The sequence below is a fragment of the Harpegnathos saltator genome, unplaced genomic scaffold (genome assembly GCF_003227715.2).
Source record: "Harpegnathos saltator strain DR-91 unplaced genomic scaffold, Hsal_v8.6 scaffold418, whole genome shotgun sequence".
Taxonomy (NCBI): Eukaryota; Metazoa; Arthropoda; class Insecta; order Hymenoptera; family Formicidae; genus Harpegnathos; species Harpegnathos saltator.
Genome location: NW_020230226.1, coordinates 559,872 through 586,603, shown reverse-complemented (window position 1 = coordinate 586,603; position 26,732 = coordinate 559,872). Strand labels below are relative to the sequence as shown.

At 33.8% G+C, this 26,732-nt stretch overlaps 6 protein-coding genes across 12 annotated transcripts; 2 read left to right on the top strand and 4 right to left on the bottom strand.

Annotated features, from left to right (window-relative positions):
* Positions 1-1,368: 1,368 nt before the first annotated feature.
* LOC105184930 (Fibroblast growth factor receptor 1 oncogene partner 2) lies at positions 1,369-4,205 on the bottom strand. 3 transcript variants are annotated; one of them, XM_011144061.3, is made up of 4 exons: positions 3,810-4,205; positions 2,867-3,001; positions 1,970-2,221; positions 1,369-1,744 (listed from the first exon to the last, which is right to left on the bottom strand). In XM_011144061.3, exons 1-4 carry the CDS (start codon positions 3,852-3,854, stop codon positions 1,517-1,519), a joined length of 660 nt encoding a protein of 219 aa, XP_011142363.1. In that variant the 5' UTR covers positions 3,855-4,205; the 3' UTR covers positions 1,369-1,516. The 3 variants fall into 3 exon arrangements, with proteins under 3 accessions (XP_011142363.1, XP_011142364.1, XP_011142365.1); XM_011144062.3 differs by having other exon boundaries at positions 1,370-1,744; positions 3,646-4,205; XM_011144063.3 differs by lacking the exon at positions 3,810-4,205 and adding an exon at positions 3,409-3,534 and having other exon boundaries at positions 1,370-1,744.
* A 299-nt stretch (positions 4,206-4,504) lies between these two features.
* Positions 4,505-6,233, top strand: LOC105184935 (striatin-3-like). Its single transcript, XM_025301442.1, has 5 exons — positions 4,505-4,639; positions 4,714-4,850; positions 4,977-5,091; positions 5,195-5,373; positions 5,486-6,233. The coding sequence occupies exons 1-5, from the start codon at positions 4,505-4,507 to the stop codon at positions 5,574-5,576; spliced, it is 657 nt and encodes a 218-aa protein (XP_025157227.1). The 3' UTR covers positions 5,577-6,233.
* Positions 6,234-8,772: 2,539 nt separating this feature from the next.
* Positions 8,773-12,200, bottom strand: LOC109504002 (uncharacterized). Of its 4 annotated transcripts, XM_025301428.1 has the most exons (8): positions 11,362-11,565; positions 11,121-11,248; positions 10,884-11,039; positions 10,539-10,798; positions 9,962-10,410; positions 9,748-9,886; positions 9,450-9,646; positions 8,773-9,374 (listed from the first exon to the last, which is right to left on the bottom strand). In XM_025301428.1, the coding sequence occupies exons 4-6, from the start codon at positions 10,561-10,563 to the stop codon at positions 9,806-9,808; spliced, it is 555 nt and encodes a 184-aa protein (XP_025157213.1). In that variant the 5' UTR covers positions 10,564-10,798; positions 10,884-11,039; positions 11,121-11,248; positions 11,362-11,565; the 3' UTR covers positions 8,773-9,374; positions 9,450-9,646; positions 9,748-9,805. The 4 variants fall into 4 exon arrangements, with proteins under 4 accessions (XP_025157213.1, XP_025157214.1, XP_025157215.1 ...); XM_025301429.1 differs by lacking the exons at positions 11,121-11,248; positions 11,362-11,565 and having other exon boundaries at positions 10,884-11,114; XM_025301430.1 differs by lacking the exons at positions 11,121-11,248; positions 11,362-11,565 and having other exon boundaries at positions 10,901-11,114.
* A 2,157-nt stretch (positions 12,201-14,357) lies between these two features.
* Positions 14,358-16,695, bottom strand: LOC105184931 (uncharacterized). Of its 2 annotated transcripts, none has more exons than XM_011144065.3 (4): positions 16,510-16,695; positions 16,077-16,426; positions 15,374-15,642; positions 14,358-15,295 (listed from the first exon to the last, which is right to left on the bottom strand). In XM_011144065.3, exons 2-4 carry the CDS (start codon positions 16,154-16,156, stop codon positions 14,709-14,711), a joined length of 936 nt encoding a protein of 311 aa, XP_011142367.1. In that variant the 5' UTR covers positions 16,157-16,426; positions 16,510-16,695; the 3' UTR covers positions 14,358-14,708. The 2 variants fall into 2 exon arrangements, with proteins under 2 accessions (XP_011142367.1, XP_011142368.1); XM_011144066.3 differs by having other exon boundaries at positions 14,358-15,259.
* A 1,188-nt stretch (positions 16,696-17,883) lies between these two features.
* Positions 17,884-20,655, top strand: Arl1 (ADP ribosylation factor-like 1). The gene is made up of 5 exons (XM_011144068.3): positions 17,884-18,131; positions 18,299-18,398; positions 18,745-18,861; positions 18,994-19,105; positions 19,268-20,655. Exons 1-5 carry the CDS (start codon positions 18,128-18,130, stop codon positions 19,475-19,477), a joined length of 543 nt encoding a protein of 180 aa, XP_011142370.1. The 5' UTR covers positions 17,884-18,127; the 3' UTR covers positions 19,478-20,655.
* Positions 19,283-25,789, bottom strand: PolD1 (DNA polymerase delta 1, catalytic subunit). The gene is made up of 14 exons (XM_011144067.3): positions 25,639-25,789; positions 25,279-25,375; positions 24,993-25,104; positions 24,723-24,895; positions 24,046-24,305; positions 23,741-23,967; positions 23,504-23,670; positions 23,170-23,415; positions 22,787-23,089; positions 22,208-22,678; positions 21,720-22,126; positions 20,991-21,644; positions 20,699-20,825; positions 19,283-19,459 (listed from the first exon to the last, which is right to left on the bottom strand). Exons 1-13 carry the CDS (start codon positions 25,689-25,691, stop codon positions 20,729-20,731), a joined length of 3,267 nt encoding a protein of 1,088 aa, XP_011142369.1. The 5' UTR covers positions 25,692-25,789; the 3' UTR covers positions 19,283-19,459; positions 20,699-20,728.
* Positions 25,790-26,732: the final 943 nt, after the last annotated feature.

The following is a 26,732-nucleotide window of genomic DNA, read 5'->3' as shown; positions in this document are numbered from 1 at the left end:
AAGATGTTGCATTTATTCTCCCTCCTTCTCGTAGTCTTTTCAAAAGTAAAGATATGTTGCGTCTAAAAAGAATTGCACAATTTGACCTTTGTCATTTTGTTAAATAGCTAATGGATTACTTAGCTCTATCTGGTGTTTTATTTTCAAGATATATAGCTAAAAGAACGGCGGGTTCACAGGAGAAATTCACATCCGAGAAATTCAAATCCGAAATTATTAATATAGAAAATTAAGAAGACGAAAAGAAAATTCTAGTCAATCCTTTATTCTTATATTTAAAAAAAGTAATAAAATAATTCTTATCTCATAAATTTATCTAATTCATCTCTGATTTCATCCTCGCAACACTTAGAATTAGTATGACAAAAATAAGGACAAAAATAACAAAAAATTGGTTAATTCATTTTATCAAAAATCAAAAACACATCAACATATTTTGCAATTAACTCTGAACGTAATAACAGTTACACAATCATAATTACAGTGTAGATATTGGAAAATTGCTTGTAGAGTATAATTAATTCTAAACAATATCTTAAAAGCACATTTTTTTAATGATAAATGAAACGTATGATAAAAATACATATACATGTATGTTTTAACCAAATTCAACATTATTTTTTGTTCTTTTTTTACACAATATTTCACTTTTACTAATTTCTTGTCATCACTTAATCTGCTCTATTTTTTTTATAAATGAAAAGCATAAAGCATATGATAATTTTGAAATCAGTTCATTTGCAGATTGAAGGCACTAACATTCTATTGTTTATTATGTAGTAAAAGCCTGTAAAAATACTTTGCAGATTTTTTCAAACAAAAATGTGCAAATGAGTTTGCATTTTATAGTTTAAGCCAAATAAATGACTTTGAAAATTAAAAAATATCATACATTCAATTGTTACTGTTATATGTGTATCAGCTGTTTTAAAATCACTAAACTATATATAATTATTTAATTAATAAACATGACACTTTGTAATTTATCTATTGCGGTTTTTTCTTTTTCCTTTTTTCTTTTTTAAGAGTAATGTTAATTATAAAGCAGATATTGGAACGGGAATAACTTCTGCTATATAATTTTCCACTCGTTTTTCTTGAGAAAATGCAGCAACTTGTTATTGAATTAATAATAAATACAAAAATAACGTGCAATCATAACAAGAATCTCAATATATTAAATGATATAAATTATAACAAATTAAATAGTGGCAAATGGCTTGTATAATTTATTACAAATATTTAATAGATAATGTGTATATATATATACTACATATATATGTATATATCAGTAATATATATACATGTACATGTACATTAACATATAAATATATATATATATATATATACATATACTACTTGCATGTACACTTCATGCCTATAAGTAACATATTCTATTTAATATTATTATTTTTTATAATGTGTGTGCGTGTGTGTCGTGTATATATGTCATGAACTTGTATATGAAATAAATACTGGTCAACTTTTATAAAAAGGAGAACTCTAGCAAATTTTTTTAATCTATCGACGGATCTGTTTGAACGATTTTGCTTTCTACTGAACATTCTTTGCTTATAGAACCATACTTATTTGCAATATTGACTATTTCACGAAGCACAGCATTCTCTTCCTTCAAAGATTGAAGTGCTTCTTTCTCCTTCAATTCATTTTCCTCATCTAGAGCAGCAGCTGTTTTCATTACGGCTGCCATTTCATTAATTTTTTCTGCTTGACTGGTTATAATCTGCATTAATATCAATATCAATAAAATGAATGTCTATATATTACCTAAATTAACAATATTATAATCAATTGTGAATGCTACCAATATTTTGCACAATAGTTGATTAAATTGGTAAACAAATCTTTAGAACAGAAGCAAACTTGTTCATAAATAAAAACAAATATTTTACGCGTAAAATTGTAAATCTTACTTTATTACTATTCAAATCAAATTATATTCACTTACATTGGCATACTTTGAGTTGTGCAATGACGAAAAGTCAGTTTTACTAAGACGTAATAAAGAGGCAGTTTGCTGTCGATATTTAGACATTATAAGTTCAAGCGCGTTTTGATGATCCTCCAGTGCATTTCTCAACTCCTTATTTTCTGCCTGTATTTCTCGCAAATGTCTATTTTCTCTTTGGATTCCAGCGATTAATTGCAGATGTGGCTTTTGCTTAGCTTCAGTATTTAAAATTTCTATTTCTTCTTGGTACTATAAAATATAAAAATGATTATAAGTATATGATGCAATAAACAATAATTTTTATAATTATAACATATAGACAATGTAGACTAAGTTTACACAGCAGCTTAAAACCAGTTTAATAACTTCTGATGTTATAACTACAATTGTTAAATATCATATAAACACTGCTTTACACTATTACAATACCACTTGTTGTAACTCTACATCTATCAGAAAAAAGGCTTAGAGTTATAAGTCAGGTTTTAAAGAAACATGTAAACGAATAAGAATATTGATACTCCTGCATTGCCAACTTAACTATAGGTCTATTCATTTTCGAAGAACTTCTGAATTAGTGCAGTGAAAACGAATCGACCTTATATTCTCAAATTTATTGATAATACTAGACGTATAGGTTTATATTACACAATACTGAAAATTATCACGTTGGAAAACATACTATTTTTATATTTATTTTAAACAACTATTTCATTTGTTTTAGGTTGGTATCTTTAACTTACTTCACTCAGAAGTTATAACATCCATAAATATAGCAGAAATTAGTTAAAACAGTTCTGTGTAAACAAATATAGATTTGCAGAAGTTATAACATCGGAGGTTATTAAACCAGTTTTAGACTGCCGTGTAAACTTAGTCATAGATAATGCTTACCTGTTTCATATTATCAATTTGTCCACAAACAGCTTCTACTTCACTTATCAGAGTATCTGCTGTATTCTCATGATCTGAAATTCGAATAACCAATTTCTTGGCATCCAAAATAATCTGTTGAAATGTTAACGACATCTGTAAACAAATATAAATTCTACTTATTAACAAGATAACATAATATACATTACATTTATTTTTAAACACTGGCACTGTGATTTTTTGACATTTTGTTCATATAGTAAAGATCACAACAGTAATTATGCAAGTTCACTGTTAAAAATATTAAATAAAAATAAAGGATTTATTAACATTTCATGTTGGGCACTTATCTCATATAACTCTCCTGTTTGATACTATTTATGAAGTTATTTATGATGTTAATAATATGAGATATAGAAATACTTCTATATTTATTTTATTGAATAATATATCTCAGGTTCTACTATTTTTTTTTCAACAGTAATGACTCTGCTTATGTTATAAGTATCATAAAAGTATAAAAGGCAATTGTAATAATCTTATAAATGTGTACATCAATTTACCAAGAGTCATTGATGATACATATATAGCACAAAACATTTTAATGATTCCATCTTGATACCTTTCACATTTGTTTTATCTAACTTACGACATCCCTTTTCTAGCGCTATCTATACTCCATTATTTTCACATTTCTAATAAGACATATCGCATTTAGAATGTTGAAGTTTCTCGAACATTCACCAAACAAATTATCGCATTTCTAATCCCGAATGTGTATGTTGATGCTAGAAACTCACCTTTCACAGGAAAGACGATGACGGGCTCAGAAGCATGCGATTCTGAAGTTCATTCGATGCTAATTAAATGTCGTTAATGACATCAAGAGGTTATGCGAATGATTGTACAGAACTTATTCTTACGCACACTCGTTCTATCTTCCCCTAAATATACAATTACGTACCGTTTTACGTGTTGTGTTCAATTCCTCGGTCGACAGCATTGACATGTATCGTGGGATATGTGTAGAAATATGTCAGCTGTGTGACGTACACTCGCGCACATAATAGTTTGTGCCCGTTTCTTTGTAACTTTCGGAACGCATCCCGACTCAAGAAGAATGAGAGCCACTGCTCTGCCTGCGGAGCACGTCTACGTAATGACTTACACAGTTCAGTTCAGTTCGTTATATGGCTTCGGATTGCATACAGCAATGTCCATACGCCATTTCCCAGTAGTATGATGTAAAAAGAAAAACAGGGACAGCGCGTACGCAGTCCCCACGATCAAAAAATTATGCGTAGTTACAAGAACCACATCCAACCGCCACGGAGGCGAACAAAAGACTCAATGACTCACAACGAAAGGCGAGAAATGAAATATACGCGGTGGGACATATAATAATACAGACTCAGATGAAATGAATACTTCAGCATTAAATGGAAATGAGGGAACACAAAACAGATAAGAATCATCCGATGTAAGTCTTATACTCCGGGAGACATCCGAAAAAGGTAGAGATAAATAAACATGTTTATGTTTTTAACACAATACGAACTTAATTAAGAGAATTAAGCTGCATTACGATAGTTACGATTCTGTTATACATTTATATGTGATTTATTGTTTCAGCAATAGCCATCTTCTATAGCAGAAGCAATGATATTAGATACAGAAGCAGCTGTTATAGTGAATTTTGAATTTTTGGGACATACAGACATGGACATGGAAGAGGAAGAAGGAGATGGAGAGGATGAAATTTATGATGCAAATACGGATACCAAACCAAATAAAGTAACATTTACTATCATCTTGAGTTTTAATGATATTGTTCATGCTATTTGTTAACATAATTTCTTATTTTTCAGGCATCTATCCCCCTTCTAGCGGAAGATGTTGATACAGATGCAAAGGCAGAAGAAGTATTAAATGAATTAAATCTCCTCACAGAAATTGAAGAATCGCCACCTGTTTCTATTCATCTGGAAATGAATTCTTCAAAGAGGTTAGTAAATCCCTTTTTATTCGTGTACTTTAAGATAAAATATAAACCTATTACAATAATAGATATTTTGTAATATTGTCACATATAATCACATAATCTAATGATGCCTGTAGATTTATTACACAGAGGATTACAACAAGATCCAGGACGCCCAAATAATAAAGAAGGCGGTGACTCCACGCTGGAATTAGGAGAATTAGAACAATTATGTGTTAACAATAATGCAGAAATATCGTACGATGTAAGTTCCAAGAATTTTTTGCTGTATTTCAGTCGAGTCGCTTTTTCAGCTATGTAAGAGTTACAGTTTGTTGACACTTAATGTATTATTTCTTGCGATACAGATGGTTTCCACCACGAAGGAGATCTTCAGAAAAACATGGAACGCTAAATATACGTTATGTTCGCATTTTGACGCTGTTAAAGCACTCGTCTTCCACCCCGCAGATCCGGTTCTTATTATCGCAAGCGATGATCACACACTAAAGTTATGGAATCTTCATAAGACTGTACCGGCAAAAATGTAAATCCAATATCGATTAATGCTGTGAAAATATAATATATAAAATATAAACTGCAACATTTAATTTCAAAGATACTGTATATCATAATTTTATGTTTTAATATTCTTTCAGGTCAGCTTCGTTAGATGTAGAACCACTTTACACATTCAGATCATACACTGGACTTGTGTTGTGTCTAGCCATGTGTAGTATGGGCAATTGATGTTACAGCGATGGTTTAGATGGCATGATCCATTGTTGGATATTACCATCGGCTAACATTGATCCATATGACTCGTACGAACGTCTGGGGCTTGAGCATGTATTATGTATATGAAGCATACATTTTTCGGCTGATCCATTATTTATGAAATTTGGTATACAATAGTTTTTTGGGTCGCTGATCACGAATCCGAGGTCAGAAAAAAGTTTTTTTGCTCTTTGTTTATTCATAAAACTTGCAATAAATAATAAGTCCTAAACTATTTTTTTATATTATTCTATCCCTAAGATAGCGGTGAAATACAAAACAACCAGTCTAAATGTGTTAGTTGGATAATAAACTGCCAAATAGTAAAGTTTAGATGGTAACGTAGGTTACCACCATGCATCAAAGGGTTAAGGAAGTTTTACTATATTAATCATACATGATCAAATAATGTCATTAATACTTACGAACAGTTGTTAACGATAAATTCTTGAAAGAAAGAAAAAAGAAAAAGGATATAGTTTTGATTGAAATTTATGGATTGTATTTATGTAGTTAAAAAATAAGCAAATATATTGTTCAGTATTATACTTTATTAAATTACATTAACAATATATGTAACAGCATCTAGAAGTTATATGATTCTTATTGAAATATATTATTTTTATATAATAGGTAAAAGAAAAATCATATTATCATAGCAGAAGCGTGTTGTTTTCTCGGAGGTAGGGTTTCGCCTTGTTCACTCCACATTCACGCACCATTCATTCCCATTTACACACGCATACATACTTAATCATATTATGATAACAGATTTATATTATAATTGTAATATAATATAATTATAATATTACTATAGAGTTATTATAATATGATTAACTCAATCACTCTGCGAGAATTGCGACTATTCAAACATTCTGCATTCATTCATCACCATACATTCTTGAAGGCCCACTCAAAATCGAATGGGACCTTCATTATTTTCAATCACACAGTTTAATCTTTGGGACATGGAAGCTACTAAATTTTGAAAAAGTTGAGGCCTTGCGCGGAGATCCTCCCATTTATCAAAAACGTATTGCGCAAGTGCCTCGCGTGTTTGCCGAACATGAGGATCCCACTCTTGTATCATCGTGGCCCAAAGATTTTCAATGATATTCAAATCAGGAGATTTGGGTGGCCAAACCAACGTCGTGAGGTTGGGTTGTTGCGCCAGCCAATCCTGCACAATTCTCGCCCGATGCACACCAGAGTTGTCTTGAACGAAAAAAACGCGAGGATTGCCGGGAAAAGTTTCCGCGATATAGGGCAACATCATATCAGCTAAAATGCGAATGTATTCCTCGCTGTTCATGTGCGCGCTTGTCTGCACAAGCGGCCCAGGACCATGCGAGGTCATACATCCCCAAAAAGCTAATATGATGCGTCCACTGAAATCCCCAAAAAGCTAATATGATGCGTCCACTACGTGCACGAAAACGAACATTTTCTTCGGCATACCTGGTTCCTCTCGTTCTCCACAACGTCATTCTCCCAGACTCATCCGTAGAAAATACCTTTTCGTCGGAAAAGATAGTGCACACCCATTCTTCCTGCCACGCCAAGTGCTGCAAAGCGAAACCCATCCTTTGCTGCTTGTAGGCTTCTGTTAATCTTTCTTTCTCCGCGGGAATTCGACAATAATATCCATTTCTTCGTACTACTCGCCGCACCGTTCGCACGGAGCAATTCAGATTTAAATCTGCGCCAATCTTGACGACACTTTGAAATTCATTTCTTTCAATTGAATTTCGAATTGCCGCAACTTCCTCCTCTTGCAGACAATTCGGCCGTCCAGGTATTGGTACCAGATCTGCATGGCTCTCTTGCTCATATTTTTTTATAATATTCGTGACGGTATTTCTCTACGATTAAAACATTTTATTACAATTAAAGAACGTTTGAGGCATGTATAACTTGTCAATGTTGCTTTAATTGCAACAAACATGCGTCTCTCAATCTATAGCATTTGAAATTCTTACATGTAGTTGAAATTGCTGGGCGATATCTGTATCAGGCCATTATTATGTAGCGCAATAATTTGCCCTCGTATTAATTGATTTATTGGGGCTGGCATTTTTTTTTCTAAATATTTGTAGTGCCCAATGATATAATTTAGCGTCCGTCACCGGTCCTCGCGTCCACTGAGATGTTAACAGACGAACATCGCACACGATCTTCGTTTGTTAACAAATGAAGACATCGACTGGCAATTTGAAATACATGTAAGAACTTCAAATGCTATAGATTAAGAAACGTGTTTATTGCAATTAAAGCAACATTGAAAAGAAAAACATGCCTCTAACGTTTGTTCTTTCGTTGCAATAATATGTTTTAATTATAGTGAAATACCGTAATGCGCATCATAACCAGGAAAAGGGACACGCAGATCCTGCGCCAAATCTCGGATGGTCCTATATCCTACATCCTATAGCCTAAATCAGGATGAAGTTGCGGGAATTGTCCATTCCATTCGCGACAATGGCTTTCAGAGTACACGAGAAATTGCCACAAATTTGAATTTAAATTGTAGTTTGCGGATCGTGCAACGCTACTTATTTAATAGCGATGCTAATGATAATACAACGCAACTATAAAAAAGTTTTAACTTTTATCAATATACATGTGCATTGTATTTATTTCAATGGTTGTAAAAGTTTTGCCATAATATACTGGATCATCTTTTTTAGATGTACTTCGTAGAAACACTAGGATAGCATCAGTATTTTTGAAAGATACAACATTATATCAAGTAGCTTGTGTCTACATGCCTACGTGATTATACATCAATTTATGCCAAGTATATTCCTATATACTTAATCGAAGTCTTCTTCGGAGAAATCTCCAACTTTTATATGCATTGGTTTCACGAAACCACCGTATTTTGGTGCGCATTCAAAATATCTTTTATCACCAACACTAATGAAAACATATAATAAGCATAAATTAAATTAAGCAAAAAAGAAATATGTATTAGTATAGTATAAGGAAGTAATAAATGTATGCTTGTACTTTTCATCATTTTTGCCAAGAGATTCATCATACTTAACACCAGTCCACCATCTTTAAATTCAAAATTTTTTATCTATAATTATAAAATATTAATATAAAAGGGATACATGATTCAAACTAAGATAAATTTTAATGGTATAAGATATAATTTTTTACTGACCAACATATAAAATTGTAGCTCTTCGCTTTCGTTCATTTAGAACAGATACCTCACAGCGATCTCCAATCTGACATAGAGTGGCTAAACGTTCTTCTGCCTCCTCCTCACGTTTTTTCTCTTCTTTTTCTTTTTTCTCTTCGTTTCTGCTCTTCTTTTCATATCTTCTTCATTATATTTTCCTTTGTTCTTCTCAAAAACATATTTTGCCATGTGCGCATATGATTACAAGATGTAAGAATATTTCCATGTATCAATATATCTTCTCATATATAGACATAATAGAATGGATACAAATTATGAAGCTCTTTCTCTCTCGAGAGGGTTTTTTTCCTTATATTTTTATGTAATATGAAAAGAGAGATCGTGATGGCCATGACCATCACGATCTCTGATAGACCAGAGCGGATATAAAAATATCAAAATACATGTTGAACCTCGAAGTAACCAGGGTAGGCGGATTGCCACCAATACCTTCGCTAGCTTTGTACGCATTCTCTCGGTACTCCTTCTCCATCTCCTTGTTCTTGAAAAAGAGAGTAACGTTGGATAGCGGTGGCTTAATGAAGTACGAACGTTGAGAGCTCACGTTGTCTTGGACACATCTTTAGAGAAACGAAAGACCGGCTTAATGGATTTTGCCGTCATTTGTGCAACACTTCTGCCAGCGATTCGCTTACCTAATCAACTGGAGATCGGATCGCTCTCGCAGTTTATGAAAGCATGCGCCGAATGTATCCATCACTATCGGTGGAAACAGGTAAGGAGGTATCGACAACGAAGGCTGAGTAGAATTTAACGTCCAAATAGAAGTATAATAGCCACTGACCCTGTGTTCTAAAAGATCGCCTTGGGCTATGCCGTTTATTAGGAATAACTGTAACAGGATTGTATAATAATGCAAATGAAACACGTTCTGTGGCAAGTAATTCACTCTGCGGTTGAAGCTGTACAAAATATATACACAATTTTCGGTACCTGCTTGCTGTTACTCTTGATGCCGGAATCCTTCCTGCTGCATATGGAAGAAGCGTGACTAATCGGTTCTTAACCAGATAATAAAGGAGTAGAAGGTATAGGATTCGGATCCATTCTCGACACCATTGGTAAGAGGAATCTGCGGACGAAGTCAATCGTGACTTTCGAGAGACTACGAACTATGCCAAGTAGGGAAATGAAGAGAGCCATATACTCGTCTAAACCCATTGTACTCCTCATACACCTGGACTTCAGGTTTCGCTCGTCCCATGGCGATGTTTCTCCCCTCTTCTATCTCCAGCGGTGTCATCTCCTCGGTCGTCCGTTGCCTCTGCAAGTACTTCCACGGTTTGTTTCGTACTTTCTTCTTGCCGTAACTAGCGGTGGACGTCGGGCTCTTGTTTGAATCCTCTTTTTCGTCTATAGTGTCGCCGCCATTCTCGGAATCCAAGATACTCAGCAAAGAATTAGCTTTCATCCGGTAGTTGCTCGTGTTGATGACCATGTAGAGATAATGATGGCGTGGCTTAACCTGAGTATTGCACGACGCCAGAAGGCTACGTGACTGCATCAACGATGAGATACTTTTCGGTGACGTAACGTTCATGATAAATTGATTCATGAAGTCCGACTTGCAGGCTCGGATGAAATAAGTTTTAACGCCTGAAACGAATAAACAAGTTCCAATATTTTGCTTATTGCCAGGCTGTTATGCGATATTTCCAACAACGCATGACACGTAAAATTCCAACTTTGGTCTGCTTGCTTTTCTTCCGAATTAATTTACTCACCATTGACTAGTTTTTCCTCTTCCATAATGTACTGGTCGTCCAGAAATCTCAGAGTATTCTCACACAAGTGTACACGACCGGGTTTTCCCGTTTCCCGCTCTCAAGTTTATTCACCAATGTCACATCGTTCGACCAGACATTGAACTTGAATCTTTTCGTACTCATGATCCTGCAAAGCACGGTGCCCATGTGCACAACTATTCTCATGTTCACACCTTCTCTTCTTTCGATGTCGAATTGTTTGATCGCTTCGATTATAGCTGTTAAGATGAGAAACACACAGCATTAATTTAGCATCAGATTTGAAGATATCTGCCAACAACGTGTCAATGACATTCCACTCACTTAGACCCATTTCTCACCCATTTCTATGCAGCACTTTGTGTGATCGGACCTCGGCTCGGGACATCCGCTTACGCAAAAGTAGCAGTCGCCCAATGTAGATATCTTCTCACATCCGTGATGCTCGCAGAGATTATCGAAACGTTCGAAGAGATCAAACTGTATTCATTCAAACTGTAACTCTTACATAGCTGAAAAAGCGACTCGACTGAAATACAGGGGAAAATTTTTGGAACTTACATCATACGATATTTATGCATCATTGTTAATACATAATAGTTCTAATTCTCCTAATTCTAGCATGGAGTCACCGCCTTCTTTATTATTTGGGTGTCTTGGATCTTGTTATAATCCTCTATGTAATAAACCTACAGGCATCATTAGATTATGTGATTATATGTGACAATATTACAAAATATCTATTATTATAATAGGTTTATATTTTATCTTAAAGTACACGAATAAAAAAGGATTTACTAACCTCTTTGAAGAATTCATTTCCAGATAAATAGAACCAGATGGCGATTCTTCAATTTCTGTGAGGAGATTTAATTCATTTAATACTTCTCCTGCCTTTGCATCTGTATCAACATCTTCCGCTAGAAGGGGGATAGATGCCTGAAAAATAAGAAATTATGTTAACAAATAGCGTGAACAATATCATTAAAACGCAAGATGATAGTAAGCGTTACTTTATTTGGTTTGGTATCTGTATTTACATTATAAATTTCATCCTCTCCATCTCCTTCTTCCTCTTCCATGTCCATGTCTGTATGTCCCAAAAATTCAAAATTCACTATAACAGCTGCTTCTGTATCTAATCATTGCTTCTGCTATAGAAGATGGCTATTGCTGAAACAATAAATCACATATAAATGTATAACAGAATCGTAACTATCGTAATGCAGCTTAATTCTCTTAATTAAGTTCGTATTTTACCTTTTTCGGATGTCCTTCGGAGTATAAGACTTACATCGGATGATTCTTGTCCGTTCTGTGTCCCCTCATTTCCACTTAATACTGGAGTATTCATTTCAACTGAGCAGTGTTGGGCTCTGGCACGATTTTTCGCGCAGCGAAGCCTCCGTGCGCATGCGTAACGTGACGTCAGAGGTAGAAATCAGCTGCGTTCACAGTCGTATGTTGGGTATAACAGTAGGAGCTAAAGCCGCTAAAGGGACCCTTTCTTGTACTTTTACTGTGTGTTCAAAGTGAATTCAGTGAAAGCAATGGAGATGGATGATCCACAGCCGTCGACATCAACTGACATCGAGGAAAAGAAGAAACGAAAATATAATAATATTTTGTCAATATCTATTACAATGCATAATATAGCAGGGCCCTAGCGATACCTAATATTTTTACGTCTGTGACGATTCTAAGCATTGCCCAGTACGCATGCGCGAGAAAATTCTCGCCAGTGCCCAACACTGCATCTGAGTCTATATTATTATAATATGTCCCACCGCGTATATTTTATTTCTCGCCTTTCGTCGTGAGTCACTGCGCAGGCGTGCTCCACAGGCGGAGCAGTGACTCTTTCTGCTCGAGTTGGGATGCGTTCCGAAAGTTGCAAAAAACGGTCACAAACCTTTATGCTCGCGACCGTACAATGGAATAATTGTTGTTAATGTCATAATTTCACGAAATAATGTATGCGATATATAAAACTATTTGGTTCCTCACAAAGTAATTGCGTTCATTAACATCATTGATTCAGTTAATTCTTTGTATAGTATAAAATTAACAATCTTGAACATCACTGAAAAAACTGCAATGACTTTTTGAACAACCCAATATGATCTAGTGAAACAAGTATATTTTCTTTTATCTTAGCTCAGCGCTTCTTCAATCGTTCATCTCGTCAGATTTTTATAATTAGTAATTCAATAATCACTAAATAAATATAGCAAAACAATATGGGATTTTTTTATTCACCTTATTCCATTCTACACCCCTACGTGCTCTGACACCATTGTTCTGGGACACTATATATTTATTTCTTAATCATGTAAATAATTTAAAGCATTGCACAAACACTTTTCAAATCTTTTTTATTTTTTGCTTTAATTATTTTAAATATAATACAATTGTGTAGTAAAATTTTGCTTTTGTGCAAATATAAAGATTTCTTGTACCACATAATTTTCCTATTCTCACTAGTTGACGCAAGTTTCTTAAATTGCTACTTTTGTAAAGAAAGCAATTTGAGACTTTCATACTTCACTTAAAATTGTTTTACTTTACTGCTTTTTAATCTAATCGTATAGAACTTATCTTAGCAAAGTGTTTCTAATATTTCCAAATTATTGCTATGAAAAAAATATACATATATATACACATAGGGTATTTGATAATACATATAGTTCTCATGTACTCTCATATAGATCAAACTGAACAAAATCTACCATTTTTTTCTTTTATAAAGTCATTAATTAAAGAATATTCATGAACAATTACGTATGATTATATATACCGATTTTCTTCAATTAATAACTCAGAATTTTACACGTTTTTTCATAAAATAATAAATTACTTTTTTGTTCATTATCTTTAATCTATAAGCACATGGTGGCAGATATTGCCATCACAATCTATTTAATAGATCATGTAAATTCACTCATAAATCTTCTTTAGTTAATAAGTCAAATTTTTATGTAATTGTTCCCAAAATAGTAAGGGAATTTTTTATCCAATTTAGTCTAATCTACATATACACAAGAGCCTTATATATGTTATCGAACACACTGCGTATAATTCTAATATATTTATAAATTAGTTTTCATTATTTCTAATTCATTAATTTTACGACATCAACATAGAATTTACATTATGTTTTTATAATTAAAGTATACTAAGTCAACATAGAATTTACACTACATTCTACACAATTAAAGTGATATTTTTCTTTTCATGAGAACGTGAATCTTATGCTTTATTTTATGCTTTCTTAGCAAAGTATATGTAAGTTTCAAAATGTTTAATACATTTGATATACACTACAATCATCTATATGCAATATATAAGTAAATAATTATTATACAGAATATCAATATTATAGATATTAGTCTGTTATTTACACTGACAAATTGTAAATGTATATAATTTGAAGTTCTTTTAACTAGCCAAAAAAAGTATAGGTGATTTGGTTAGAAATATAACACATATAGTTTTCAATGTACATTTTAAATCTGTACGGAGAAAAACCATTAACCCACTAAGATCAAGTTGAACTTGCAAATATCGAATAAAACGTTTACAATTATATCTTAATAAATATTAGTTATATAATGAACTTAAGTTTCACTACTATACTATGTAATAACATGAAATTGTTAAACTAAATTCATTCGAATTATGTGCTTTGGTGGAAATTAGTTAGAGCTGTACTTACCTGTTTTGGAATTTTAGGCACATTGTTTGGTGCCCTTGTGGTATTTATTTAAATTTAAATTGTTAAATTAAATAGTATGTATATATGTGTGTGTAGCAAGATTTGTATTTATAAGAACATACTCTTTTATTACAAATTATATTTTCAGGATATTTTGCAGGGCTCCCAACCTATGCCTAAAGCTGACATCAGTCTACATATGACAGATTAAGAACTGCAAATTACAGATCAGAATTCGATCAATCAGATAATCTCGATCTTGATTCATATTATCTTGAATGATTATATTCTAATCTCAAGATTCATAAATCTCAATCTACATAGTCTATAATACATAGTCTGATCTCAGTTTATTATGCTTGTAGATAAGTACAGAGCTCTAAGTGTGATTAATATAGCTCTTTATAGAGCAAAATCAAATAGAAACTGAAATTTCACATGGAAGTTGGTGACCAACAATTCATCTCTCTTAATTCAGATGGTACATTCATGTAACCTGGCATTTTATCCGCCGATTTTTCTTCTTTTCCTATATACGTTAAATTTTGTGAAGATATTGATTTCTTCCGATTAAGCGGCTTGGTTGGTTCTATGATGTCTGTGACAAACTCTTCTTCTTCTTCTATTTTTGCTGTAACAATTTCTCTAGATTGACCTAATATGCTTGCTAAAATCCAACTACCTTGATATTTCTCTTTATCTGGTACGAACGCACCCGAAAAATATCTATTAGAATGAATCTTTCTGCGTGCTTTTGGTGAACTATCAGGAGTTCCTGTTGGTGTTACCAATGGTGATGCTGGTAATGACTTACTGACATTCTTCAAAGAACTGTCTGTCTGCTGCGAACGTGAATCTGATGTGAATAATTTGGTGAATTTTCCGGACATCATTTGGTTGGCTACGTGAACAATAGATTTGCCACAAAGAGCTGGTTCACCGTGGAAACCGTCGTCTGTCCCTTGCGACTTAGGTTTTATGTTTCCTGTTATTAGAGTTTTTTGAGGTTTAATATCACCAACTAAAATAATATTTTAAAAAGGAATTTATTCGCATCTAAAACAAATGACTTAGAAACAATAAATTTTATATTATTTACTTGTATTATTTGTAGCTGGTATATATGGATGACATGGCAAAGGATGCTTGCTAAAATCAATTTGCTTTGTTTCATCCAAATCAGAAATTGATTTTTTATTAGTTTTTTGACTTGTAGAATCTGTGATAGTGTTCTCACTCAAAGCCTCAGAGATGCCTTTCAATCCTTGCTGTGATGAATTGGAATTCTGTGATTTTTGATACCTTATATAAAAAAAACTGTCATCATAAGTCGGTGGGCTTTGGAAAGTAGTATCATCAAAATCAAATCTAAAAAAATACAAATAAAATAAAATTAGTATAAAATATAACAAATGATACTATGAATTAAAATTTTTATTTGATAGGTATACATGTATATGAATGCATTTTGAATATATGATTATAAAACTATTAAATAAATATATTATGAGAAATAAGTTTACATGGCACAAAATCAAATAAATCCATGCATCCACCCATACCTATATATATATACATACATACACACACACACACACATATATAAACAATATATTTATACCTAACTTACAATAAATATATATTATAAACATAAAATAAATAAAACAGGTTTTTTTAATATAGTAAATGATATAAGATCACAAGATGAAAAGAATGATGATTTAGGAGCTTGTAGGCAAAACTATTAACTATGTCTAAGTGTCTTTAATCATAATATTATAAAAGTATACAAAAGCGCCTACTTATCCATTTTTCCTTTCATCCATTGTGGCAATGAAATTCCACCACTAAGAGATCTATCTTCTTGTCGAGAAGAACCCATCTTTGTATGATTTTTTAAAAATTCAACAGTATAAGCTTGAGTTCTTTATGTTAATAATATATAGAAGTGCAAAATATCATGCCAAAATTCGGTAATATTTTGTTATAATAATATTAATCTTGCGTTGTTGCTATCATACATATATATACACATATATATATTTATATATATGCATATATAATGAGTATTTTATGTACAATTGTATAACACAATGAATTAGTGACAGAACTGCAGCTCATAGGATTTGGACCAAGTTACCATTCGATTCATCTGCAATTGGTAAATGCTCAGAATAAGGGAAAAAAATTTACAACCAACATACAGCACAGAAACATGTAGAGTACAGGTCTTACTTTCTTATTAACACCTTTCATAGGTGTACTCGGTGTAAAATAATATTATATATCCTGATTGATGATATATTTAGAATTATCTTCATAATTAAAATATTTCACCACTCTTTTTACTAATAATGTACAAGCAGATGAACACAATGTTGATCAAAATGGCAGACACACAGTCAAACGACTTTCCCAGATGGAGGAATAACCATAGAAAAGTAGGGAGAAATCTCAAAGGCCGGTATTCATAGTCGGATCTTATATTTAAGACCGTCTTAAGTTTATCTTCAAACTTTGTACAAAGTATTTCATTGGCTATAGAGTATCTGAAAGTGAACTTAAGACTGTCTTAAATATAAGACCTGACTATGAATACCAGCCAAAGAGTGATCACGTGTATCGCCACGCCGCTATGTGTGCTTTGTACCACATAACCAATGGTCGCAAATTTTCTCAATGAATAATAGCATAATATAGGGCGCATTCCTTTATTTATTGTGAGTACTGTCAGTATTACCAATAGTGTTTCGATATGAGTTGCAGTACTACGAAAACGCTTTTATAAGTATATGACGTAATTCATTTCGGTGTCACTTCCTGCTGCGGCTACTATAGCTAGCGACAGAGAGAAACCTGAGAACGGCCACCGGGCGAAAGCATATGGGCAAGAGCACAGGCTTTTGCATAACACATAATATATAACACATAAGAGAATAAACCAATTAGTTTTCTTCATTTCCCTTCTCAGGACAGAAATGAAGAACTCTGATTGGTTGATTCTCTTATGCGTTGTGTATTATGCGTTATGCAGAAGTCTGTGCTCTGGCTTTAAAGCCAGCGGCACACGGTGCTTGTTTTCGTGCTGGATTGCTTGCTGGATGAAAATACTGCGTTCTGATTGGTGCATTTCCATCCATCTTCGGAAATGTACCAATCAGAACGTAGTATTTTCATCCAGCAAGCAATCCAGCACGAAAACAAGCACCGTGTGCCGCTGGCTTAAGTCTGTCTTGATATGCCCCCTGAGAAAATAGACATCAACTAAAGCCAGCGGCACACGGTGCTTGTTTTCGTGCTGGATTGCTTGCTGGATGAAAATACTGCGTTCTGATTGGTATATTTCCATCCATCTTCGGAAATGTATCAATCAGAACGCAGTATTTTCATCCAGCAAGCAATCCAGCACGAAAACAAGCACCGTGTGCCGCTGGCTTTACACAGGCAACAGAAATACTCAGATTTCGTCTTACGAGCAACCGTGCATCGATGCATAATAGACATAGGCCACGTTCAGTAGAACAAAGTGATCAGAGAGTGCTTAGTGATTATTGTCTGTGATTGGAGCATTCTTTTAGATTCTTCATAGACCCAGAAGTATTTACTAATCAGGAGCGAGATTCAGTGGAAAATCTAGTAATGTCCAACTGTTGAGTCTGCTGAATGCAGCCGATGACTGACGTAGAAGCGGAATTGTTTCGCCTGGAGCCATCTATTGAACCATGAACCATGAACCATCTCTGGTGAATGGTGAGAGCTGTGCGGCCCGGTTACTTGGCCGTGTTTGTGGTTATCAAGTTTGACAATAAACACCGGATCGCATCGTATGACACGAAGTTAACACTTCGCCAACATGGGTAAGCGTAGCGAATAGCCTAGCGATTCCTCGGTCGACACAGTAATCTAATTGCTCTATGAAAATAAATACTGCGATAAACGGCTTGTCCGCGATTATTGATACGCTATTACCTGTCGCATGATTATCCGCGATTATGCATGAAATTCTGATTTTGTTTACTTGCAGGTGGGTTGCTCAGTTACTTTCGTAACCTGTTAGGCAGCCGTGAAATGCGCATTCTCATTTTGGGTCTGGATGGGGCTGGCAAGACTACGATTTTATACAGGTTCGATCTTGCATTGACAGGTCCTTATCTCGGTTATCATTACAGATTTTGTGCCATTCAATGTTATCTTCACAAGTAAAAATTTGACGATGTTTATATATATATATATATATATATATATATTCCATGTCTTATAATTCTTCCTTCTATGATTATATATTGGTATAATTATTGGTATTTTTTATTGCATACTACTTTGTGTTAACTTAACCTTATAATCTATTGGATAATTAAGCCATATGTATGTGTGCACATATATATTTACTTATATAGCTAAGTTGAGATTCATTTGAACTGGAATTTTAATATTTGGATAATATCTTATCTTCATTTAATTATCTATTAGGTTGCAAGTAGGAGAAGTAGTAACTACAATACCAACTATAGGCTTCAATGTAGAGCAAGTTACTTACAAAAATTTAAAGTTTCAAGTTTGGGATCTTGGTGGTCAAACAAGTATACGGTAGGTATAGCTTGTAAGAGCCAATTTTCTTACAAAATTACAGAAATAAAATTATATTTGCATCCTAAAACTATATAATACATATGTCTGTATGCTGATTTATAAATTTTTTATATAAATATTTTGTTTTAGGCCATACTGGAGGTGTTATTATTCAAACACAGATGCAATTATTTATGTGGTAGATTCAGCAGACAGAGATAGAATAGGCATATCGAAGGATGAATTAATTTACATGTTACGAGTAAGTAACATTTCTGTTATAAAATTTATATATATTATTTCTTTTAATAAAAAACTTATATTTTGGACCAATATTAATGTTTTTTCTAAAATGTTTTAAAATATATCTTAAGACGATACTTTGATGATAACATGATGACGTAATTGTGTTATATTTCATCAGGAAGAAGAATTACAAGGTGCCATTTTGGTGGTGCTGGCAAACAAACAGGATATGACAGGGTGTCTCAGTGTTGCAGAAGTCCATCAAGCACTTGGACTGGATGCTCTTAAAAATAGGACCTTCCAAATATTTAAAACTTCTGCGACAAAGGGTGAAGGGCTCGATCAAGCAATGGATTGGTTATCAAACGCACTGCAAAGTAGAAAATGATCAATATTATGTGAAAATTATTCTTGTTTGAGCCTTACAAAGCGACTAGTTATATGACTGTCACTTTGAATTTGCCGCCGGCGGCATTATGTTGCCGTTAGCACATATTTTTGTTTATATTTATTATAATTATAAATATTTTTTGTGCAGTCTACAGCCGAAGTATTTGAAAAATCGTCATATTTTTATCGTTATATTTAACGCTGAACATACATGATAAGACAAGAAAGATCATGTTCAATTGCATTCTCTATAATCTAAAAGCAAAAAATATAATAAATCTAGATAATTCTTTCAACTTAAATTTTTCTTCATTAATAGATATTTTTATATTATTGACTACATGTGTGTGTGTGTAAGCAATAGTCTTTTCTTCTGTTGGTTCATAGAATTTTATTACATGATCTTAGTTAAACGAATCATGCTGCTATTTAATTTCAATGGTGGTTAAACTTAATATAAAGTTGTAACAAATCACTTGTAATAAGTAAACGTATCAACAAATACGCAGCTACTGAACTACTAAAATTGGAGTGAATATTTTAAAAGAATTCGAACTTATAAAGTGGGAATGTTTCGGCACTTAGATCATATCTGTACAAAAACATACTACCATTTCAAGAGAATGGTATTTACCATTCCAAAGTTTTCAAGTACTTTTTCCAAGCGCGATAATATTAATAGAGTGAACATAAATTGAAGCTCAATGTGCAGATGGGACACAAATGCAACATCGTATCAGCATTTATAAAAATTGTTACGCAACATAAAATAAAGTAAAGTTAATGCTGCCGCGAGAAAGTCGCGTTGGTATTGCTAGATAACAGGTACCATTTTTCAAGTATTTGATATAAGTTCCATTTTCCTAGAGTTACACTAGGTCTATTTAATTAAAATAATTAATTTTTATGGTCTCAGCACCTAGTAAATATGCCAAATAGTAGGTCATCGATCCGCAAGAGAGAAACAGAAAGAGAGAATTTCCGATATATGTTTATTACATTATATATGTATATGTATGTACTCACGATGAGTAGCATCCTCTGAATTTTGATAATTTATGTACTGATCAATGCTGTATATATACATATATATACATATATATATATATATATGGTATTTCGTAATAAATATTTAAACATTGGCTAAATGTTGACTATCGTTTAGTTAACAAACAATTTTGCTATGTAGTGGTAGCTTTTACACGCAAAACAAACCTACCTAATGCGCAAAACGCGTTCGTTTTCTTCATTACCATTCCGGAACGCCGAACCTTTGGATACGTTTAACTTTCGCAGCCATATCCATTCGAGATTTCACCCTCATGTAGAATATAGGACAGTCACAACTGAAATGATACAAACACGAGAGAAAAAATCAGTATTTTGGAACGTACATGTCACTGGTACTTGTCATTTTCTCACACGTGTAGATATAATTACAAACACTCAAATGTGTGTGAATATATCCTTTGTTTGAAAAATATATATGGTTTTATATTAATTCAACAAACTTTGAGCAGATAACTTCTTGATGGAGACTCCCTTGGCACCTTTGACATTCCGCCCACAGCCTAGAGAACTTCTCCTCCAGCTTGTGTTGGGCCTGTAACTCGTTGTGAAACAACTCGCTCTCCTGAGGTTCGCAATGCTTACACACTGCCTTATCTTCCCTGTCTGGCGGTAAGACGGCTTTACAGCCCAAGCAGGTCTCTTTCTTGCGTGTAAAAGCTGCAAGTGCCCCGACTTGCGAAGTAGCGATGCATTTTGTGCGTGTGTGGTCTCCTTTGAGTAGAAGCGATTCTGCTTTTTCCCCGAGGATGGGCTCGAAGATACGTACTAGAGGCTTCGCCAGTTGATTCTCCAGATAATAATTCGTGTCGATCGGGATGCTGTTCTGCAGCGCGTAAACGGGATCTTCTGCTTTTTGATACGCCGGAGCACCTTTGGCTGCGCTTATGAATACATACGCCACCCTGTCGCCGAGCTTTGGCGCGTTTCCGGGATCTCGTTTCTTCATCTTTGTCGCTAACTCGACATGCGCCTGTTTCGCGGCGTAATCGGTTTTTGTCAATTCCTTCGTGATGACTAACTGAGAGAGATCGATACGATTACACAGAAGATCGCTTATGACTTGTTTGGCATAATCCAAGGCGGCATGTGGATTTCTGTGACAACGTTTTCCGATGTTGCTAAGTTAATAAATATACGAATAAAGCGCAAAGGAAAATAATGATAAATACCTTTCGATGAGCAATATTTGCAGACAGGTGTTCATCATGTTCGCGACCAGTGGGCAATTATCTCTGCGCACAGTTTCGAGACCTTTGCAGTCCATTTTATCATATTTATCGGGTTTCGTGAAATACAGGCCGGCATAACGTTTTTTGTTAATCAGGAGGTATGGGAAATACACTTTCTCGAACTCTAATTTTATAGGTTTGACGAACTTGGACGAGACGTAATCGGCCGCCTCTTTGCCGAGCTCCATAGCTTCCACTATAGATTCCACGCCGAACTTCACCATGACCGAATCAGTGTCGCCATATATAACTATCGCATCGTTTTTATACCCATTTTCTATCCGAAAGTGCTCCTCTACTTCCTGCTTCGTTCGTTCTATCATAGTTCGACCGTACGCGGTAACGCCCTGCGATTATACTCGTTATATTAATATTTTTCACACGTGTGATACATCGAGTATATTTTAGGAGGATCAGTAAAAACTTACAGCGGATATTTCCAAGCACGGTAATTTCCCCATTTGCGCTCCCGTAAAACCATACACGGAATTCGCGGAAACCTTCAAAGCGTACTGCCTACCATCAAGTACCTTCTGCTTCAGCGGGTCTGTCTCTTGCTTCAATTCCACTTTTGCCTTCTTCCTGGCTGCTAGTAAATTTTCCAAAATCTCAGGAAGAATTCCCTTTCTTACGGAACTCTTGACGAACAACGAATTGCTGGGGGTCGTGTTAACATCGTCCTCTGGAATATTCAATTCCTTTTTCTTGGCGATAGTCAGTAGCGTCGTATAACATAAGTTGTGCGCCATGATAATGCTGGGATACAAAGAACTGAAATCCAAAGTAGCAATTGGGTCGTTATAGTAGCCACGTTTCGGTTCTATTACTGTGCCTCCTTCGAATTGCTCATCAGTACCGTGACCTTGATGCACAGGCATCAGGTAATCCTTCTCCCGCGTCTATTAGCAAAACGCGGCAATAAGTAACAATATACAAATTCACTCAATTATGCATCAATATGGGAACGACTGTTTGTTTCTCGCAATTGTAAATTTACGTGGAAATACCTTACGTAGAAGTTGAGAAACAACTTTAATCTGTTGTCCGCGAGTTAACAAACTGGAAATGGATACTCCTGTAACTCTTGCCATTTCCATATAAATAATTATGCACATTAATTTGTCCAGTAGCCTCAGCGGTAAATATGCATCCTTCAAGCAATATACAGCAAGACGTCGACGTGTTTGCGCATTTCCATTTTGCAGACCAGTGATATCCTTATGCTGGACATCCTCCTTTTGTTCTTGCAGAAAATGGTATGATACCGCGTTTAGAGAGTAAGACCGTAGTTTATAATCTCGAACCAATACCTGGTATACATTTTTATAGTTTCGTTAAAACTGTAATATAAAGAATTCTTTCATGTTTGTTATCATATCAATTTCCTTACCAGCAATAAGTCAAATGGCACTCTTCCTTCAAAATTAATTGACTTGTTCTCGCGACGACCTAGCTGTTTGCTTTGTAACACGTGATCCTTAATGACAGATCTTATATTTTTTATACGGCCGAGAAAGCTGAAGTTCTGAACGTTCAGATGTTGTGCGCGATTAATCAGATACGGGAAGTCAAAGTTGTTTATGTTATATCCTGTAAATATGTCGGGATCTAATTGCCGCACAAAGTCGGCCCATTTCTAGCAACAGAAAAGATCGTTTTGTTAGTGAACAATTAACACTGAGCAATTAAGCATAAACATATTCTATATTTTGATTGGCGCGTACCTCTAGCATTAAACTTTCCTTTTCAAAACTCAATACCTGACAGCCGACAATAGGCGCGCAAGTACCAAAAGTAAAAATATTCCTTAAAAATGGCTCCGATTCACCCTGTTTTATTACCATATTGGCGATTTGAATCACCGGATCATGTTTCGCTTCCGGAAAGATACCTACGAGAAAGATTCGTGAGCGATTTCTCACAGTAAGATAACATCGTAATTAAGAAAACGCAACGATTACCTTCGCGTCCAGCGCATTCGATATCGAAACTGAGAATTCTAAATGGGGCTATTTTCGACCATTCTCCTTCTGGTGCATGGGCTATAAAGGCATCCCATGCAACATCTATTTCTAATTGACATCGTGTAGTTAGCTCCAACACGTGTCCATGCTGACCACGTAATTTCCATGTTTTTGGTTTCAACTCTATCCAACAACAGCCAACTACTGATGTGTCAACCATAAACCTTGCATAAACATCCAAAGATAAAGTGATGACATTGCGTTAATAACAGTATGATGACTGATACAATATTAATACGTACCTGATATCAAAATCAATATTACTTTCAAAGGCTTTATAATGATGATTGAATACAGTATAAACTGTGTCTTGTTCCAGTAATCTTTTACAAGGTGCTATTAATCTTGGAACTGCCACCGTAATTTTTAAAAACGGCAATTTTTCCTCTCCTGTGTATCCATACATGGATTGTTTATAAACTAATTCAACTGCTAGAATGGCTTCTTGGATATTATTAGGATTTGATTTCATATCTTTTTTCACTGCTTGATTCAGAGCTTCCTATATTGGCAGAATTTTTGTACAAATTAAACAAATTAAGTATATAATCAATAGAAAATCAACAAAGCAAATTAACAGACATGCATCATGTATTTAATATATTTAATTACTATATTTATGATGTTTTAGACTATAATTGTGCATTGAAATAATAAATGGAAATCAGTATATGATAATGTGTTAATTTTCAGCATATACATATTCAGCATATACACTTTCACTAAAAACTTTTTACATCCTTACAATATAAGTTCAGTTCTAACTTTTACAAATTAACTTTCAAATTTCCTTCAATTTGATGGTTTACCAACCTATTATAAATAAATCAATATAGAGAATTTTATCTCCTATATACGAAAAATGAGCTGATGAGAATAAAAATACAAACATATACATACTTTGCATATTTATACGTACTTTGAATGGTTTGCAGTGATAATTTGTAAATTTAGAAGGTGCTAAAACAAATAAATACGGACAAAAGCCATGAACATGGCAACAGACAGAATTTCCTTGTTCTGTAATGCCAAACATTCTCATTATAGGTACAGGTCCTAATTTGCTGCCTGGCATTCCAGGTAGAGGTTTACCTGTATAAAATTATAATTATTAAAAATATTTTTCATTGATAATACAGTTCCTATTTTTAATGTGAAAACATATCTCTTGAAGAAAAATATATACTACCTATGTAATGATCAATTTCTATTTGTTGAAATGCCAATGTATCAATTTGGGGGTTCAATGGTGGTGCTGGAGCTCTACTCCATTTGGCAAATGTATTATCTTGTTCAGGACCCTATATATTGATTAAAATATGAATGTCAATAGAAAAAAGGAACGTAATTTAACTATGAAGTTAATTAATAAAGTTTTGTTTTTTTATATCACTACATATATATATATAGCAAAAGAGAGAAAAAGAGAGAAACAGAAAACAATTTTTGTTATCTTAGTTATAATCATATCATACTTCTCCAATTAATATTTCATTTTGAAAGTCATCATCTATATAATCCATAGTAGCCAGTTCCACTTCAAATGAACTTGGTTTTTCTTCATCTTCACCTCTGTTTAATGAGATTAATATTGTCAAAAGAAATTTTACAAAAAAATATATAATATTAAATACAAAGCACTGATTTTTTTTCAACATTGTATAATTTTATAAAACAGTTTAAAGATACATATATATATATAAATAAAAAAGCTATAAATGAGGAAAGAATATCATATTAAAAACAAATTTTATCGAATAAATACATACATATAATTTAGAAAGCAAGTATGGAGGTTAACGGACGCTATTCAGAATAATAAGACATATAATCACCCAAATTTCCGTTTCTTTGCTGCAGAAGATATTGAAAATGGTTTTTTACTCATTTTGCGTTATGTTTCTGTGATACAAAATATTTAATATAACAGAGCGACAAAATACTGAGTACTCCAGTAATACAAACCAAGAAAAGCGGGAACAGTAAATTTAGGCCTGATCCACAATACGTGTCGTAAGTTGTAAGCCGTTAAGGCTCGTCTACATTAGCTGTAAAAGTAAGGCTGTAAGGTTGCAAGACAGGAAATGAAATATTTTCATTCGCTGACAGCTTACAGCGTTACAGCCTTACAGCCTTACTCTTACAGCTAATGTAGACGAGCCTTAAGAATTGGCGAATCACAGTCGATTATTACAAAAATAATCAGCTATAATTGGTCAGTTCTTACGGCTTACAGCTTACAACACCTATTGTAGACTAGAGACCCTAGAATTAAGCCAGCGGCACACGATGCTTGTTTTCGTGTTGGATTGCTTGCTGGTTGAAAATACTGCGTTCTGATTGGTGCATTTCCATCCATTTTCGGAAATGTACCAATTAGAAGTTAGTAATATATTAGTTTATTATAACTAAATAATAGTAATGTTAATTGAATCTGTCACGTTTAAACTAATAACTTTCTGAAGTTTCTATGTTTTTCTTACAATCATGATTAAAGTGTATAAGTAACTTATTGTTATAATATATATATGTAGGTTCATTTTGCCCCAGAAATGTGGAAACTTGGCCGCAAACGGAAATTAAAACGAGATGCAGTACCAACGATTTTTGGGTTTTTCATGAAGAAGCAAGTAACGAAAGACCTGGAAGATGATAATGGTACTGTTAATAAAATAACCAATGACACACAAAGTGAAGATACAAATGGATAAACAGCTAATGATGTTACAAATGAAGAGGTTGATATGGAAAATGTAAGTATAGAACAAATGTATGATATAACAATTTATGCTGTACAGTCTCTCTTTCCAGGTTATTATAAATGATGTTTTGGAGTCTACATCTAATGACATTGAAACTGAAGAGATTAATATGGAAAACGTAAGTATATATTATAGAAGTATATTGTAAATATATTGTAGAAAAGTGT

Excerpts from the sequence above, each read along its gene's own strand:
- Arl1 (XM_011144068.3), top strand. Across the intron at positions 18,862-18,993 it reads GGTGGTCAAACAAGTATACG|GCCATACTGGAGGTGTTATT; the intron begins GTAGGTATAGCT and ends ATTTTGTTTTAG. Across the intron at positions 19,106-19,267 it reads AATTAATTTACATGTTACGA|GAAGAAGAATTACAAGGTGC; the intron begins GTAAGTAACATT and ends ATATTTCATCAG.
- LOC105184930 (XM_011144061.3), bottom strand. The coding sequence starts at position 3,854 with ATGTCAATGCTGTCGACCGAGGAATTGAACACAACACGTAAAACG. Across the intron at positions 3,002-3,809 it reads TGAACACAACACGTAAAACG|ATGTCGTTAACATTTCAACA; the intron begins GTACGTAATTGT and ends ATTTGTTTACAG. Across the intron at positions 1,745-1,969 it reads ACAACTCAAAGTATGCCAAT|ATTATAACCAGTCAAGCAGA; the intron begins GTAAGTGAATAT and ends ATATTAATGCAG.
- PolD1 (XM_011144067.3), bottom strand. The coding sequence starts at position 25,691 with ATGAGTAAAAAACCATTTTCAATATCTTCTGCAGCAAAGAAACGGAAA. Across the intron at positions 24,306-24,722 it reads ATCACTGCAAACCATTCAAA|GAAGCTCTGAATCAAGCAGT; the intron begins GTACGTATAAAT and ends CTGCCAATATAG. Across the intron at positions 23,090-23,169 it reads TGCCATTTGACTTATTGCTG|GTATTGGTTCGAGATTATAA; the intron begins GTAAGGAAATTG and ends AATGTATACCAG.
- LOC109504002 (XM_025301428.1), bottom strand. The coding sequence starts at position 10,563 with ATGGAAGAGGAAAAACTAGTCAATG. Across the intron at positions 10,411-10,538 it reads AGAGGAAAAACTAGTCAATG|GCGTTAAAACTTATTTCATC; the intron begins GTGAGTAAATTA and ends TATTCGTTTCAG. Across the intron at positions 9,887-9,961 it reads AGTACAATGGGTTTAGACGA|ATTCCTCTTACCAATGGTGT; the intron begins GTATATGGCTCT and ends CTTCGTCCGCAG.
- LOC105184931 (XM_011144065.3), bottom strand. The coding sequence starts at position 16,156 with ATGGGTTCTTCTCGACAAGAAGATAGATCTCTTAGTGGTGGAATTTCA. Across the intron at positions 15,643-16,076 it reads ATGAAAGGAAAAATGGATAA|ATTTGATTTTGATGATACTA; the intron begins GTAGGCGCTTTT and ends GTATTTTTTTAG. Across the intron at positions 15,296-15,373 it reads ACCAGCTACAAATAATACAA|TTGGTGATATTAAACCTCAA; the intron begins GTAAATAATATA and ends ATATTATTTTAG.
- LOC105184935 (XM_025301442.1), top strand. The coding sequence starts at position 4,505 with ATGATATTAGATACAGAAGCAGCTGTTATAGTGAATTTTGAATTTTTG. Across the intron at positions 5,092-5,194 it reads ATGCAGAAATATCGTACGAT|ATGGTTTCCACCACGAAGGA; the intron begins GTAAGTTCCAAG and ends CTTGCGATACAG. Across the intron at positions 5,374-5,485 it reads AAGACTGTACCGGCAAAAAT|GTCAGCTTCGTTAGATGTAG; the intron begins GTAAATCCAATA and ends ATATTCTTTCAG.